Source organism: Pimephales promelas, chromosome 3 (genome assembly GCF_988280905.1).
Source record: "Pimephales promelas chromosome 3, fPimPro1.hap1.1, whole genome shotgun sequence".
Classification (NCBI taxonomy): Eukaryota; Metazoa; Chordata; class Actinopteri; order Cypriniformes; family Leuciscidae; genus Pimephales; species Pimephales promelas.
Window position 1 is genome coordinate 9,635,372 of NC_142771.1, and position 13,856 is coordinate 9,649,227.

Consider the following 13,856-nt stretch of genomic DNA (forward strand, 5'->3'; position numbering starts at 1 on the left):
GAGAGAATTATTAGTACTCCTCTTTCCACTCTCCAACAAGGCGAGAGAGACACTCGAGGGAGCTGGTCCGGGTTCCAGCAGTCTCTGAGCACGGCGCTTCTTTTTGTGCAGTCCAACAGATGGCTGAGTGATAGCTTCAGCGCTGAAGTGGACAGTTCTTCACAGTAGACGCTTCCTCCCAACAAAACTGCGATGGCCGCGTGATCCGGGCCTAGGCAGAGGGAACCGCTTATAGTTGTTAAAATGTATGTGTTCTATATAGATTGTGTGTAGCGTCCATTTTTTTCTCCGATTCGGACGCGCAAAACATAATGGAATGCTCGAAGTGTGGACGTGACATCATATCCGAGGTCCGAGTCGGTTCGTTGGCTATAATAGAACGCACCACAAGACACACACACACATACAGTTTAGCAAAGGAACGAGAGCTAAAGCAGAACACAGAAAAACTAAGTTCTGGCATTGTTTGAAATTCTGCAGATAAACAGCCTTGAGTAAACCATCAGTTTTTAGTTCTAACACTTTAAAAGGGGTAAGGACACTTCATGTATCAAATGATGAGACTAAGTTTGATATTTGCATGTCTCTGTCCTGATGCAACTTGTCGAGGCTCCAGTTGGTCTTTGCTGATGTAAACAGAGGCCAGTTTCTATCTGTGTTTTAGCATAACTTGTGCAATGATCATTGCAGTTTTCAGGGGATGGCTCACATACATTTACTGTGAGAGTTGGGCTCTTTATTGTTGGATTATTTGTTAAAGATGAATAAATTGTGTCGGATTGGTGATTTTACTACATGATTTTAAAGGGTTAGTTCACCCAAAAATGAAAATTAAGTCATTAATTACTCACCCCCATGCTGTACCAACCCCGTAAGACCTTCGTTCGTCTTCGGAACACAAATGAAGATATTTTTGATTAAATTTGAGAGCTGTATAACTACCACATTGGCTGCCTAAGGGACTGCCTCTTGACGGCCCAGAAAGTCGATGAAGAAAATGTTTAAATATCCCAAGTGACTACCGTGGCTCAACTATATGTTTATCAAGCGACGAGAATACTTTTTGTGCGAAAAAACAAACAAAAATAACGAGTTTATTCGACTATTTCTTTTCTTCCTTGTAGGCCAGAAACGAGATTTCCTTAGATTTCCACGACGCATGCGCGAGAATTGCTATCTGCTTACACTACTTCAGATCGCAATTCTCGCGCATGCGTCGTGGAAATCTAAGGAAATCTCATCTCTGGCCTACAAGGAAGAAAAGAAATAGTCGAATAAACTCGTTCTCGCGCATGCGTCGTGGAAATCTAAGGAAATCTCGTTTCTGGCCTACAAGGAAGAAAAGAAATAGTCGAATAAACTCGTTATTTTTGTTTGTTTTTTCGCACAAAAAGTATTCGCGTCGCTTGATAAACATATAGTTGAGCCACGGTAGTCATTTGGGATATTTAAACATTTTCTTCATTGACTTTCTGGGCCGTCAAGAGGCAGTCCCTTAGGAGCCAATGTGGTAGTTATACAGCTCTCAAATTTAATTAAAAATATCTTCATTTGTGTTCCGAAGACGAACGAAGGTCTTACGGGGTTGGTACAGCATGGGGGTGAGTAATTAATGACTTAATTTTCATTTTTGGGTGAACTAACCCTTTAAGCCCGATTTGCAAATCGTTGAGCTCACCGACAGGTCAGGGTGTTAGCGCTGGTGAATCGCGGGCGATGAACGCTCGCCAATCTGTTAGTATGAAAGAACCAACAACGCATCAAAGACGCGTCGCCGAGCCCAGAAAAATATCTAGCATGCTAGATATCTAGAGCTGTCGCACGACTCAACCTGAGTGATGTCATTAGCTACAGCCAATCAGAGAAAGGCATGGGTTGAGGTCACCGGGTAAATCTTATTTATTCTTTTTTTTTTCTCAGAGCAAATCATCGCACAAAGTCTTCTTCGCTGGGTATTGACGCATGTGCTGTTTGGCGTCATTTTTGGTTCGTTATTTTTCGTGACAAAACGTGGCTTGTAGACAAGATAAAATCGTTGGGTGTCAGTTGTTCTCAACTCAGGTAGTGCGTTCCCTTCTGTTGCGGATCAATCACGTTGTGTCTTGTGGTGTAAACAGCTCAACATCTTGAACAATCCTGATTTCACAGAGAGCAAGTCATGTAGTGTGAACCGCACAGTTCAGCCCGACTTTTTAAAATAATGTAGTGTGAACTAGGCTTAAGAGCATGTTATGTTTTATAGAGGTGAACTTAACACTAAGATCAACTGGTATTGAGATCCAGCCTTGGTCAGAAACTAGAAGTCAGTCATATGTATTTTAATGAGCAATTACTGTAAAAGTCATCAGAGTAACTTTCTGTGCAATGATGAAGCCTGAATCCAGAATTAAATTCATACAAACTACAAAAAAGGGCACCATTTAGCAGACATGACTTTAGTATTTTAGGAATACATGGAATGGGTCTGTAATTTGCTTATTCATTTGGATCTAATAGTGGTTTCTTAATGAGGTGCGTATAACTGCCAGCTTGTAGTCTTGGGACATGACTGGGAGATAAAGATATTAAAAAAGAGGCTCTTCTGCTACAGGTAATAACTATTTTAGTAGTTGGTGGGTATTAGATCTAGTAAATATTCCAGTTTAGCATGTAATCAGTTTCAGCTCTTCCTGTCCTATTACAGTAAAGCACAGCAATAGTTCTTGAGGGGTGAAAACTGAGGCTGAATCAATACCATCAGAAGTTGGACATTTACAATATTTCTGATGCTCTCAATTTTCTCAGTGAAGAAACCCTCAAAGTCTTCACTGCTAAACCGATTCCCGAAATACAGTTCGGGAGACATTGGTTGGAGTATTAAATCGCATCACAAACTTTACTGTCAGCCCTGGATGTTTCCAACACTTTTTTTTTTTTTTTAATTAAATCGTAAACAGACTGGCTACACTTGATATTAGTCTATAACTTAAGACCTACATAGATGCACACAAAAATAACTTATTACCCTGGTTGGAAAAGTAAAGTTTCTTAAATCTGCTAAGTGATTAATGAAGGGTCACCTACAAGCAAAGCACATGTCAATGGTCACCCACACACAACATGGCTCATTCAGACAGTGCCTGTTCTAAAGGATTTGAAGCCACCGGAAAAAAACAAAAAGCAACTAAAGGACTGATTGTATAAAAGTGGTTTTATTTAAGTCACGTATCCTAAAACCAGTACTGAACCAGATCATGGACAGGGAGACGTGTAGGTAGTCTCAAACGAATCACCTGAAAGAGGAACAGAAAATGGCTGAGTTTACAGTTTAAATAATCCAGTTCAGAGCAAAGCATGATTAGGATGAAAGCATACTTGTCTGATAGTAGTCATAAACCTTTATGACTGCTGGCTTGAGATTGTCCACTGCAAGAACCTGATTCAGCTGCAGAGTGTAACTCATGGGGACGCCTTTGGGAACCTGCGAGACAAAGGATGAACAGCAGCGTATGAGAAAATGGCAGCTAGTAATATACCAAGTGTACAGTCTCACCTCTTTCAGATATACTTGGACATGATCATCTTCGGCATCGACCCGCTCCACTAACGGGGCAAACGATTGGGGTGAAGAACCGAGCTGAGGGGACGAGACCATTTAGAAACACAATTACATCTTGGGACTTTCTAAATCACCTTAAACATACGAACCAGTGACGTATCTGCCGTAAAGCCTGACAGGAGCTTAATGTCCACTAGAACCATGTTAGAGCTTGCTTTTTCACCATCGTATCTGAATGAGGTAATGGGGGAATAAAGAAGTTTACTCAGCATGATTAACACGGTCCACCAACTCGCTCAAGTTTAAGACTATTACAGAAGGAAGCCAAGCCAAAGCTGTTCTTACTTCACCGTGAAGTCCAACATGAGATTGGCTCCAAGCGGTTGGCAGTCTCGAGTCACCCGAGTTTCGATGGTCAACGTTTTGGGGGCTTTAACGGGTGTTGGGATGTTGTAGAAACATGCAACCTACAGTTTGAACGCAGATCAACCAAGTACAGTTAGATTTGGATGCACACAACAGAATCATAGGGTGAAGATACAGACCTGCACAGACACACAAGTGGATCCTGACACTTTAACACTATATTTGCCAGGAACGTTCTTCAGCCGCTTCTCCTGATACAGCAGCCTGTTGTCCCGGTTCACATTGAAGCTGTGAGAGTCTCCTCCTACTTCTGAGGACTGTACGGTAACAGAGCTGGTGCCGTTCAAGCTGAACACTTGAGCAGCGTACACAGACAGGGCCTGAAGAGCCACCACTGTGTCCTAAAAACAAGCACCAGATTAAAAACTCCTCAAATTATTGCACTCCTGTTTAGTAGTCATAGGCACCTGGGTGGAGGAGAAGCCTCCATAGGGATTCTGCTGGGTCACGAGCCAGTTGACAATGCGGTTAGCATAGCTCAGATCAGCCGTTGTGAGGGGTTGAACAGCGAGAACCGCTAGCAGCACGTAAGAGCTGATCTCCACCGCCAGAGTATCACCAGATGTCGTCTGAGACCAATGGAGCTTAGTACCTTAGATAAAGATGGAGAGAAAGTTGATGCTAAAGACACTGATGAACATCTCAAACAAGCAGCTGGTAAATCTTACCTTCAGAAATAGCGAGGCTGTCTAAGGCAGTTAGAAGCTGTGATCGAGTGGTGGTCTCTCCAGCCAGACTGAAGGTGTAGGTCAGCAGAGCTGTGGCATAAGTGTTTCCCAGGTTCCCAATGACCGGCCTCAAGCATGACAGACCGTTGGTAACTACAGGATCCTAAAAAAAAAAAAAAAAAAGCCACAAAAGCCTGAACAGGAAGGTCATATGCAAGGAGCTCATAGAACTACTAGATCTGTTTTACCGTGGCAGGGACACCTAGTTCAAGCAGCGATGCAACAATGTAGGCAGTCATGGTCACACCATCACCAACTCCACCCTAAAAACACACAGATTAAATGGATTAAACACAGTCTATGGGTTACAGTTAATTTGATAACACTTATACCTTCATTTCATTGTGGTACAGAGTGCCCTGTTGCGTGAAACAGCCGTCTGAAACCTGCTGGCTAATTATCCAGTCCTTTGCACTCTGAAGGACATTCGGATCAATGAAGACAAAGCGCGTCGGTAGACCAAAAGTCCTCATGACAAAGGCGGTCAACCTGGCCATGGATAATGTTAAAAACAACTTAAACCACTGTGGACACAAAGGTTACACAAGATTAGAACAATGTGAAACTCACCATGTATTGGATGCATCATAACCAAATGTGCTGTATGATCCGTCAGTGTGTCTGTAGTTTAGCTGTCCTTGGTATCCTATTCAAGTCAAAAGACACATTATTAGGGAGTCTTGACAGTCAGCACAGGACTGAAAGTCATTAGATTCATTTTGGCTCCAACACCAAAATGGGGAAAGTTACTTAAGGTAATGCATTGCAAGATTGCATTAATCCCAAAAGTAAATCATTTGGTTGGTTACTTTTTATGAAAAGTAATGCACTACATTACTTTCGCGTTACTGGCTGGTTTCCTTTTTTCCTCTACTTTTCTAAATGTATTTGGCAAATGTTAAGACCAATCACACCAAAAGTGAAATGAAAAAGGTCCATACTGCTCTGAAGGAAGCCTGTGGCCGTCTCTCGGATGGCTGCAGTGAGTTGGCCCGTGACTTCCAAATACAGCAGGATGTAAATATTGGGAGCAAGCATGATCATATTCTGTTCTCCAGAGCCAGTTGGCATCTGTAATAACCCATCTAGATTCTTCAGTGCACGACCCATTATGTCCCCTACAAGAGGTCAAGCATAAAACCCACATCAGAAACAGTTATTCTGCTAAACATTACCTGTCAGTTTCTACACAATGAGATGCTTTACCAAAGACTGAAACTGAGCATCTGTCAGATCCTTGAACCACGTTTGTTGGAAATGTCAGAGTCACGTCTTCAGAAAGAACGTTTCCTGCAGACGGAACAGAATGGATAGCATTGAGAGCAAGGCTGATGTTTGGCTGTACAGGGAGAATGCGTTTGGGAATTGAGTGCAAACAAACCCTTTGGACACAGTAACCAACTCTGGGTGTTTGTCCTTTCAACTCCTTCAGGCTATTAAAGCAACAAAACACCACATCAGTAAAGCAGTGTGAGCTCCATGAACAAACTCCAGAAGGCAAATTAACAATTACCAGGACAAGCAGACTTCGAGTGACTACGTCAATGCGTCCTCTCGTCGGCACAGTCACGACCTCAGTGCCACATAGAGTCCGGGATGGTTCAGCTGAAGCACGGACAGTCACATTGACGGCTCCTGCAGTGACGGACAATAAATGAGCAACACCTCAAACAAAATTTGGTTTATCATATTTGCCCTTCACATGTGGGATTGAATCTGTCCTTTGGATTTAACCCAAGTTAGTGTATACACTAGGAGTAGTGAATAGTGAACAAACTGCAAACCAAAGATACACCCAGAGCAGAGGGCAGCAATTTTGCTGTAGCTCTCGGGGAAGCGATTGGGGGTTAGGTGCCTTGCTCAAGGGCACCTCATTTGTTTCCTGCTGGTATTGAGAATAGAACCCACAACCATTGGGTTACCAGTCTGACTCTCACCATTAGGCCATGACAGAGACAGACTAACCGAGAACAGAAGCTGAGAGAACCCATTTGAAGGTCTTTCTCCCATTGGCACAAAGACAGGATGAATATGGATCAGGATATGGTTTAAGTATGAAGTCCATGGATGAAGCTGGAGTTACTTTAACCTGCCAACAAAAGAGTGCACATGGAGCGAAGACACGGGACCTTATCTATTCAGATCCATTATATAAATAAAAATAAACCATGACAGACCATGATGCACTTGGATTGATAGTTGAAGACCGTGGCCTTCAGATCAAAAGACTCTCCACGGACGATGGAGTACGGCAGGGAGAGCTCCAGGAAGAAGGGCTGGAAGACCGTCAGCAGAGCAGGAGGAGCCAGACCAAAACCTTTAGAGGACAGGCAGAACGCCTCAGTCTCCCATGTGGTGATGGTGTCAGGAACAGTGAGGGGAAGTTGTGTGGATCCAGTGTCTCTGAAAGACAGTAGAATAGAAAAAAAAAAAAAGAGGAACAGGAGAAGTAAAAACTAGTCAAGTAGCTCAAAGGAACAAGATGCTTCACTAACCCCACTTGAGCAAGCTGCCAGATCCAGGTTTCTGGAAAGTAAGTCCGGACGGTCACGTCAAAAAAGGAAGTGTCACGTCCAGCACTTTCTACTGTTGTATCAGGAGGCAATTCAGGTTCTTGAAAAGCTGCAGATGGATCAAAATAAAAATCACTGAAACAAAAGACAAGCTAGGATTGCAAAAGCCAAGACTTCCATTAAAAATAAATCCACACGCCACCAACCTGAACCAATGTTTTACCCTGATTTAGATATCCGTACCCGATCGTTACGCTACAATTACTCAGATTTAAGTGCAATGTGGTAACTGCAATAGGGTTTCAAATAAAATCTGAAAATTACATTTCCTTAATAGCCTAAACAGTCACAGTTTCTGTTATTTACCGAACACATGTGAAGTCAAGTTCAGGCCGAGCAAAGGCTGTATTAGTTTGTCATGCATACAGCACTTCACAATTGTTATACATATCACATGCCTTGATTCATTCTGGTTAAAGTAAAACGCTGAGATCTTTTTTGCCTCCATTGCCGCTTTAACATGTTCATTAGCATAGTGTAATGAGTGTGCAAATTAGTGCCTGCTTTTTCCCTTGTTTTACCAAGTCATTTCCAATTTCTAGATCAAGAACCTAACAGACATACCATCACGGAAGTTGCGATAGTAGTTCAGGTTTCTGTACTTCAGGCACTGAGGATCTCGGACAGGCAGATTTGATGCAATCTTCAACCCCACACTCTGTCAGAGCAACAGGTCAAAATAAGTCACATTCGCAATTAAGCAGGTTCACATCCACGTTAATACACTGGTAACTCAACTAAGGATTTTAAAAGACCATTAATCAGTTTATATCTATCTCTAGGTAATGACTTCAAAACATCAACACCATTACTTTGGCTGCAAGAGACAACACATTATCATATCTTGGATAAAGAAAGAATCAGAGTTTGTGATATATGTTAATGTGTTTACATGCCAGGCGAAATCAGGGTGTCAATTGGTTTATGCTTAACATAGGTGGGGGACTCGAGTCCGTTTAAAAGGACTGCCAAGAATCAAACGGTCCAACTAAAGGACACACCGATCAACATAATGGTGACTACACATTTTCAATAAAACAAAGACCTGTAAACAAATTAAAGCTGGAAGATTGTGGCCAAAACTGGTACTGCAATCACTTTTAAATTACTGTAGAGCTGTGAGCAGTGTATATTTTTTGCTGTATTATATTTATTTTAAATACACATTTTAATGGTGTATTACATATTAAAAAAATAAAGTAAACATGATCATGTACATTTTTCAGCTTGAGCATAACCAGGTTAAGAACATGCACATAAGTACACTTAACTGACATGATTACAAACTATTGTCTACCTTGAAGATTCTGTAGGCATGGGCTGGAGGAACATCTCGACGGGGCCGAACGTTCAGACACTCCTGTTCATCCTCAACTTCATATGGATAATGATCTGAGAATGATTGAACCAGGAACAAGTTGAATACCTGAAAACATTTTTTTTTGGGGGGGGTTACTTTTGGTACTGTGGCCAAACCAGATTTAACTGAAACCTAATTTGATATAAAGCTCAATTTAGAACATGACTACGTTAGATTTGTGGCTTTTATTTTCTTGGAGTTTTAGAATAAAACGTGTTTGCTCAAAAGCATTCAAGATGTACAACAGTTTAAGTTTAGATTTAATTCAAGTTTATGCTGCATTTATTCAATTTAATACCATAAAATATTAATTAAAATAAAAACAAATATAGTAGATTCATTTCATGGTCAGAAGTGAGTTTTTTTGCAGTCACGTGAAGAGCACCAAATTTCAAAAAAAAAAAAAAAAAAAAAACTGATCAGTGGCCTATGGATACCATTTCAGCACTCAGACGTCTTCCTGGCTCCAAGATCCGGATGCTCTGGTCTACAGCACTGATGCCACACAGAGATCCTGCTTCAGCAGAGACCGTCAAAATATTTTCCTCAGCAGGAACGGCCGTAGCAGGAGAGAACTTTAGAGACACCTGGAGCAAGAACAAACACGCTGTAGGACATGCCACCATTCCAAAGCCATACTTGAAGATAAAAGATGCCAGTGCACATCATACCTTGTTTTGGAAACACATTTCCGTCTCAAAGGACGCACTAGCAGCAACTACATTCTCACTTGGCAGAATGCAGAAGACCAGAATCTGCACTGCTGGAGACATGTCGACACAGACAAACAGTCTGAATGAAATCGTACCATTTGTGACCATATCAAAAGCTCTCGCTTTAACCCTTTGAAATCCATGGAAGATGATCACTCCTTTGGACATGACCTGAGAACACAGAAATGTTACATAAAAGATGGCAGACAAACAGACCAGCACAGCAATGAAAACAGCAAAGATGACGAAACCACTGCCCACTCACCATATAGATGATATCAGTGCTGTAGTCGCCAGTTTCTCCAACAAAAGAATACGTGACCGTCACTGGAAACTCAGCACCACATTTGAGCGGCTGCTTGAGCTTCACTATAGTCAGTTCACTAAACATTGGACTGTAGGGAGTAGCAGGTTGAAGAACAAGAACAACCCTTGTACCTGTAGTGAAGTATGGTGATTTGTAACCATAAACTACTTCTAGAGTCACACTTGCCTGGGGAACAATGAATGGAATTACTGTACGGTGACAAGCTTTCATTTTAAATCAACGATAACAAAATCAAGTCATACCACTAGAGTAAGAGCAGCTTTAGGAAGACTAGTAGTGTTGAGTGAGAACGTGGCCAGTCCGTCCTGGTTTGTGGTCAGATTCAACAGCAGTTTGCTGGGCCAGCTGGAACCATCCAGGAGATAAACCACTTTGCTCACCAATGGAGTCCCATTGAATTGAATCACAGATATCTGTTGGGAAAGAAAGTTTAGGGAACATAACCAAAGTGAAGGCTTCCATAACGAATTAACTTTTACTTGCCTTTCCGTTAATCTTTGACCCAGGCTCAAAGAAATCTGGGATTTCCACAAACGTGACTTCACCAACTTTAAACGTAATGGACACTGTTGCAGATTTTGAGATTAGCAAGTCTGAAAAACCATAAACATGAGCACACCAAATAAACATCAACTTCATCCAAAAGTGTGCCATTGAGTCAGATCAGCCAATAGCTCACCAGTTCCCTCCTCAGTGACGTTCACGTTAACAAGAAATGCGTCTTGTAGATTATTCTCAAAGCTTGTGTTGAAAAGCTCTGATGTCTTGACGGTAAGGGAGGCACAGCCGGTGTCATTCATCTGGTAGCAGAACACAGATGGTCATGCTGAAGTCAACCACATGCAGAAGAAAATACCTGCACTATTGCGGTCAGAGACCTGCTCTGTTTGATTCAGGCACAGACGGGTCACCTCGGGAACCACGACAAATGGAAACGGCTCACGGCATACTTCCACCAATGCTTGACCAGGCACAGGTTGGCCAAATGCGTATCTGGGAAATGTTGTAAGGAAGGAGATCAAGTGGCCAACCACAGGACAAGAAATTCAGACGTCAAGAAAACAAAAGCGTCACACACACTTGCCACAAACTTCGACTTTAAGTCCCTCATCTCCAACGCTGTACATCTGTGGTGTTTTTAAGGTCACATCAAACTTTGGTAAAACTAAACCAAAAAGAAAAGCTTTAAATTAGATCTACAGTTGTGCTTTTGCACTCGAACATAACGACTTACCGTATTTTTTCACCTCAAAAACATGGGAGATTGTTCGATCCCCAATAAAAGCCTTTAGCGTGTACTTCCCCATCTGAGCCTCTGGGTTTAACTCGTGAGAAAGCTGCAATATCCAATCCGTTGAGGAAACGTTTGTCCACTGACCAATCCGGTTATTGTTATTGTCCTAATAAAACAGTAGGTCATACAAAATAAATGGCAAACCTAATGTTAAATTCAAAGAACATCCAGAAATAAAGCAGAATCATACACGACTTTGCACTGGAGCAAGTACTCACCTCCACCACCACAAGACTATACTGCAAGACACAAATACAGGAATATTAGACAGTACTACGGCTGTCAAGCTATAGACCTTATTCAGAGCAGCGCCATGATGGCAGGTATGAAAGTGAGGCTGTGAGGGATAGACTTACCGTGTTTCCAATAGGCATCCGCAGTAAAAAGCTGAATAAAGCTCCTAGATTACTTACAATTTTCCACAGCTTACATTGTCGGGAGTTTTGAGTTTTGTCAACTGAAAATTCTTGGAAAGATATGCGTTTCATAAGCAGAACAATCCGAAAAAACAATAAATAACAGTACAGCCCATTAAAGAGATGCATATCTATCCCTCACAGCCTCGCTTTCATTCTCATTAAAAATCAAAGATGGCGCTGCCGTGAATAAGGTGTATTCATTCATCCAATTACACAATGTGGTTAATTAAAACTAATCGCCTGAGAAATCACCCCAAAAGACTGTTTTTCAAGTCCATGTTAAATGCAAACGGCATCAACTAGATATTGCAAAAAGTAGCTTTAGAAAAATAAATAAATGCACATGTACTGTAATGTCATCCCAATCTTAATCCATAGGGTTTAATGTGGAGTTGACAATTGCTTCCATCCATAATACCACTAACAGTTGACCATGGAATATTAAGTAGTGAGGAAATATCCCAAATAGACTTATCCCAATGGTGGGGTGGTGATGGCGCAATGGATAAGATACTTGCCTTTGGTGTGAGAGACCTGGGTTTGAATCCACTGTGAGGCACCAATGTGTCCCTGAGCAAAACACTTAACCCCTAGTTGCTCCAGAGGTATGCAACCTCTGACATAAAGCAGTTGTAAGTCGCTTTGGATAAGAGTCAGCTAAATGAATAGATCACGGTACCACGCTTGAATTAACCGAGCTCCTTAGAGTGACTCATTCTTTCACAGATGTCTGTGCTTGATTATATACAACTGTGGCCATGCAAGTGATTGAAACAATGATTTGATGAGGTGTGCCAATACTTTTGGCAATATAGTGTAGAACATTATCTTTGATATACTTAAGTGTTCAGATGTAAAATCAGCTCACTTTTACACATGCAATTGGGGACAAAAACAGCCCTTGTGTGAAATTGATTAACCATCATATATAGGAGACAATCTTGTATGTAGGAACATTTTTGCCCAGATATCTTAAACTTTAGATGCATTCTTGAAGGTTGAGGTGTTGCCCCGCTTCATGTTCATCACCAATCAACTGTATAAGATGAACAATATAGGTCTGTGGCAGGTGTGTTAATTTTAACGGATTAAATAATGGATTGAATCAACAGCCCTAATAAATAGAAAAGTACCATTAAAAAAAACAAAACTAAACTCATGCAATTATAATGGACTGAACTTTTCAATATGTCTGCTGCAAGATTTCTCAATGTGTAAAGAGGTAAGTCCTTACCATTTGATCAAGAGGCACAAATGTGGCATCCATAGTAACAACTCTAAAATTCACTGCAAAAATAATGAAGTCAATAAATGCTCACATCCATTACACTATTAAGAATTTGAAAATGAACTAGTAATGCAAAAGACTGTCTCTACTTCTAATAGTCATCCCAGGGACATTCACAGCTCACCTGTTTGTCCTGGATTGTAGATGGGTTTGTCTGTTTGGATGAAGGTCAAAGGCAGGTAACTTCTGAACATGACTTTCCTCTCTTCAACCAGTTTGAAACATCTCCCATGAACTTCCACCTTTATCTTCTGCACGGATACTCCATCTACTCGAGGAGCCTGTCAAGAAACATGTTAATCTGCATCAAACTAGACAAACGGTTCATGTGTAGCATGACAACAGACCTGGAAACTAAAGCAGCGGTAAATCTCTGCAGAAGCAGATCGCTGCTCCACAAGATGAGTCGTCCTGTTTTTGTCATCGAGCAGAGAAATGGTCATTGTCAAACTATCGTTGGGTTTCAGAAGAATTGCACACAATTTGGCGTCAGAGCCAGACTCGATCACTTCAGGGAACGTCACCAGGAATAACCTGTGGAAACATAGTCGGGAACAGAGGATTTTGAGGTATTGTATTTTAATAAATAATGTTTAATAAGACACAAACAAGTAAGAAATAGCACAACATTTATTTATTTATAATGTTATAAATAAGCTGGGGTGTTCCAAAACACTGACAAAATTTGCATTTAGGAGATTAAAACTCAGTCCCTCAAAGTAATTTTCTCACACAAACACAAATTTGTTAGCTACACGTATCTTACGTGTTGATAGTAATGGGAACCAAGGCTTTCGCTAAAAGCGCATTAGCGACATCTGGCGGTCACACTTGCTTTCTTCACCATTTTTAACAAATCACTGCAGAGCAGAAAAAATAAAGTTTCTAAACAGTGTAGGCTGCTTACGGTTCTGTATTTCCATCAACAGCAACAAGAAAAAGACCCAAAAAGAGCCCTGCCCAAACACAGATCTCCTTCACAGCCATGACGCGCGATCATCGAATTCCAGACGTCAAGTGCGAATTGCTTTTAAAACCCCGCAGAACTTCTGCACTGATCTACCATTATTTACTGCTCAAATCAATGTCATTCTAGCCTGGCGATAGCTCTTTAAACGTTCAGATCGTTTCTTCATTGATTAATCTCCCAGCTGTAAGTCATTTTATTATCGTATTACTCCACCTACAG

At 41.3% G+C, this 13,856-nt stretch overlaps 1 protein-coding gene across 1 annotated transcript; it reads right to left on the reverse strand.

The window, feature by feature from the left end:
• Window positions 1-3,172: 3,172 nt before the first annotated feature.
• LOC120490172 (alpha-2-macroglobulin-like protein 1) lies at window positions 3,173-13,775 on the reverse strand. The gene is made up of 34 exons (XM_039687594.2): window positions 13,575-13,775; window positions 13,015-13,201; window positions 12,792-12,948; window positions 12,614-12,666; window positions 11,179-11,199; window positions 10,901-11,066; window positions 10,747-10,831; window positions 10,545-10,659; window positions 10,346-10,466; window positions 10,150-10,259; window positions 9,909-10,079; window positions 9,604-9,831; window positions 9,297-9,509; window positions 9,063-9,212; window positions 8,563-8,691; window positions 7,830-7,923; window positions 7,188-7,314; window positions 6,870-7,095; window positions 6,658-6,781; window positions 6,206-6,327; window positions 6,074-6,125; window positions 5,899-5,982; window positions 5,634-5,810; window positions 5,263-5,338; window positions 5,025-5,181; window positions 4,881-4,955; window positions 4,633-4,795; window positions 4,372-4,556; window positions 4,084-4,305; window positions 3,884-4,005; window positions 3,688-3,769; window positions 3,533-3,616; window positions 3,355-3,460; window positions 3,173-3,272 (listed from the first exon to the last, which is right to left on the reverse strand). The coding sequence occupies exons 1-34, from the start codon at window positions 13,652-13,654 to the stop codon at window positions 3,232-3,234; spliced, it is 4,305 nt and encodes a 1,434-aa protein (XP_039543528.2). The 5' UTR covers window positions 13,655-13,775; the 3' UTR covers window positions 3,173-3,231.
• Between the last annotated feature and the right edge of the window lie 81 nt (window positions 13,776-13,856).

Bases quoted from the DNA above. Each gene is read 5' to 3' on its own strand.
- LOC120490172 (XM_039687594.2), bottom strand. From the start codon at position 13,654: ATGGCTGTGAAGGAGATCTGTGTTTGGGCAGGGCTCTTTTTGGGTCTT. The intron at 9,213-9,296 runs GTATGATGTGCA...TTCTTGCTCCAG, and splicing joins AAATGTGTTTCCAAAACAAG to GTGTCTCTAAAGTTCTCTCC. The intron at 7,096-7,187 runs GTTAGTGAAGCA...ACTGTCTTTCAG, and splicing joins TGGCAGCTTGCTCAAGTGGG to AGACACTGGATCCACACAAC.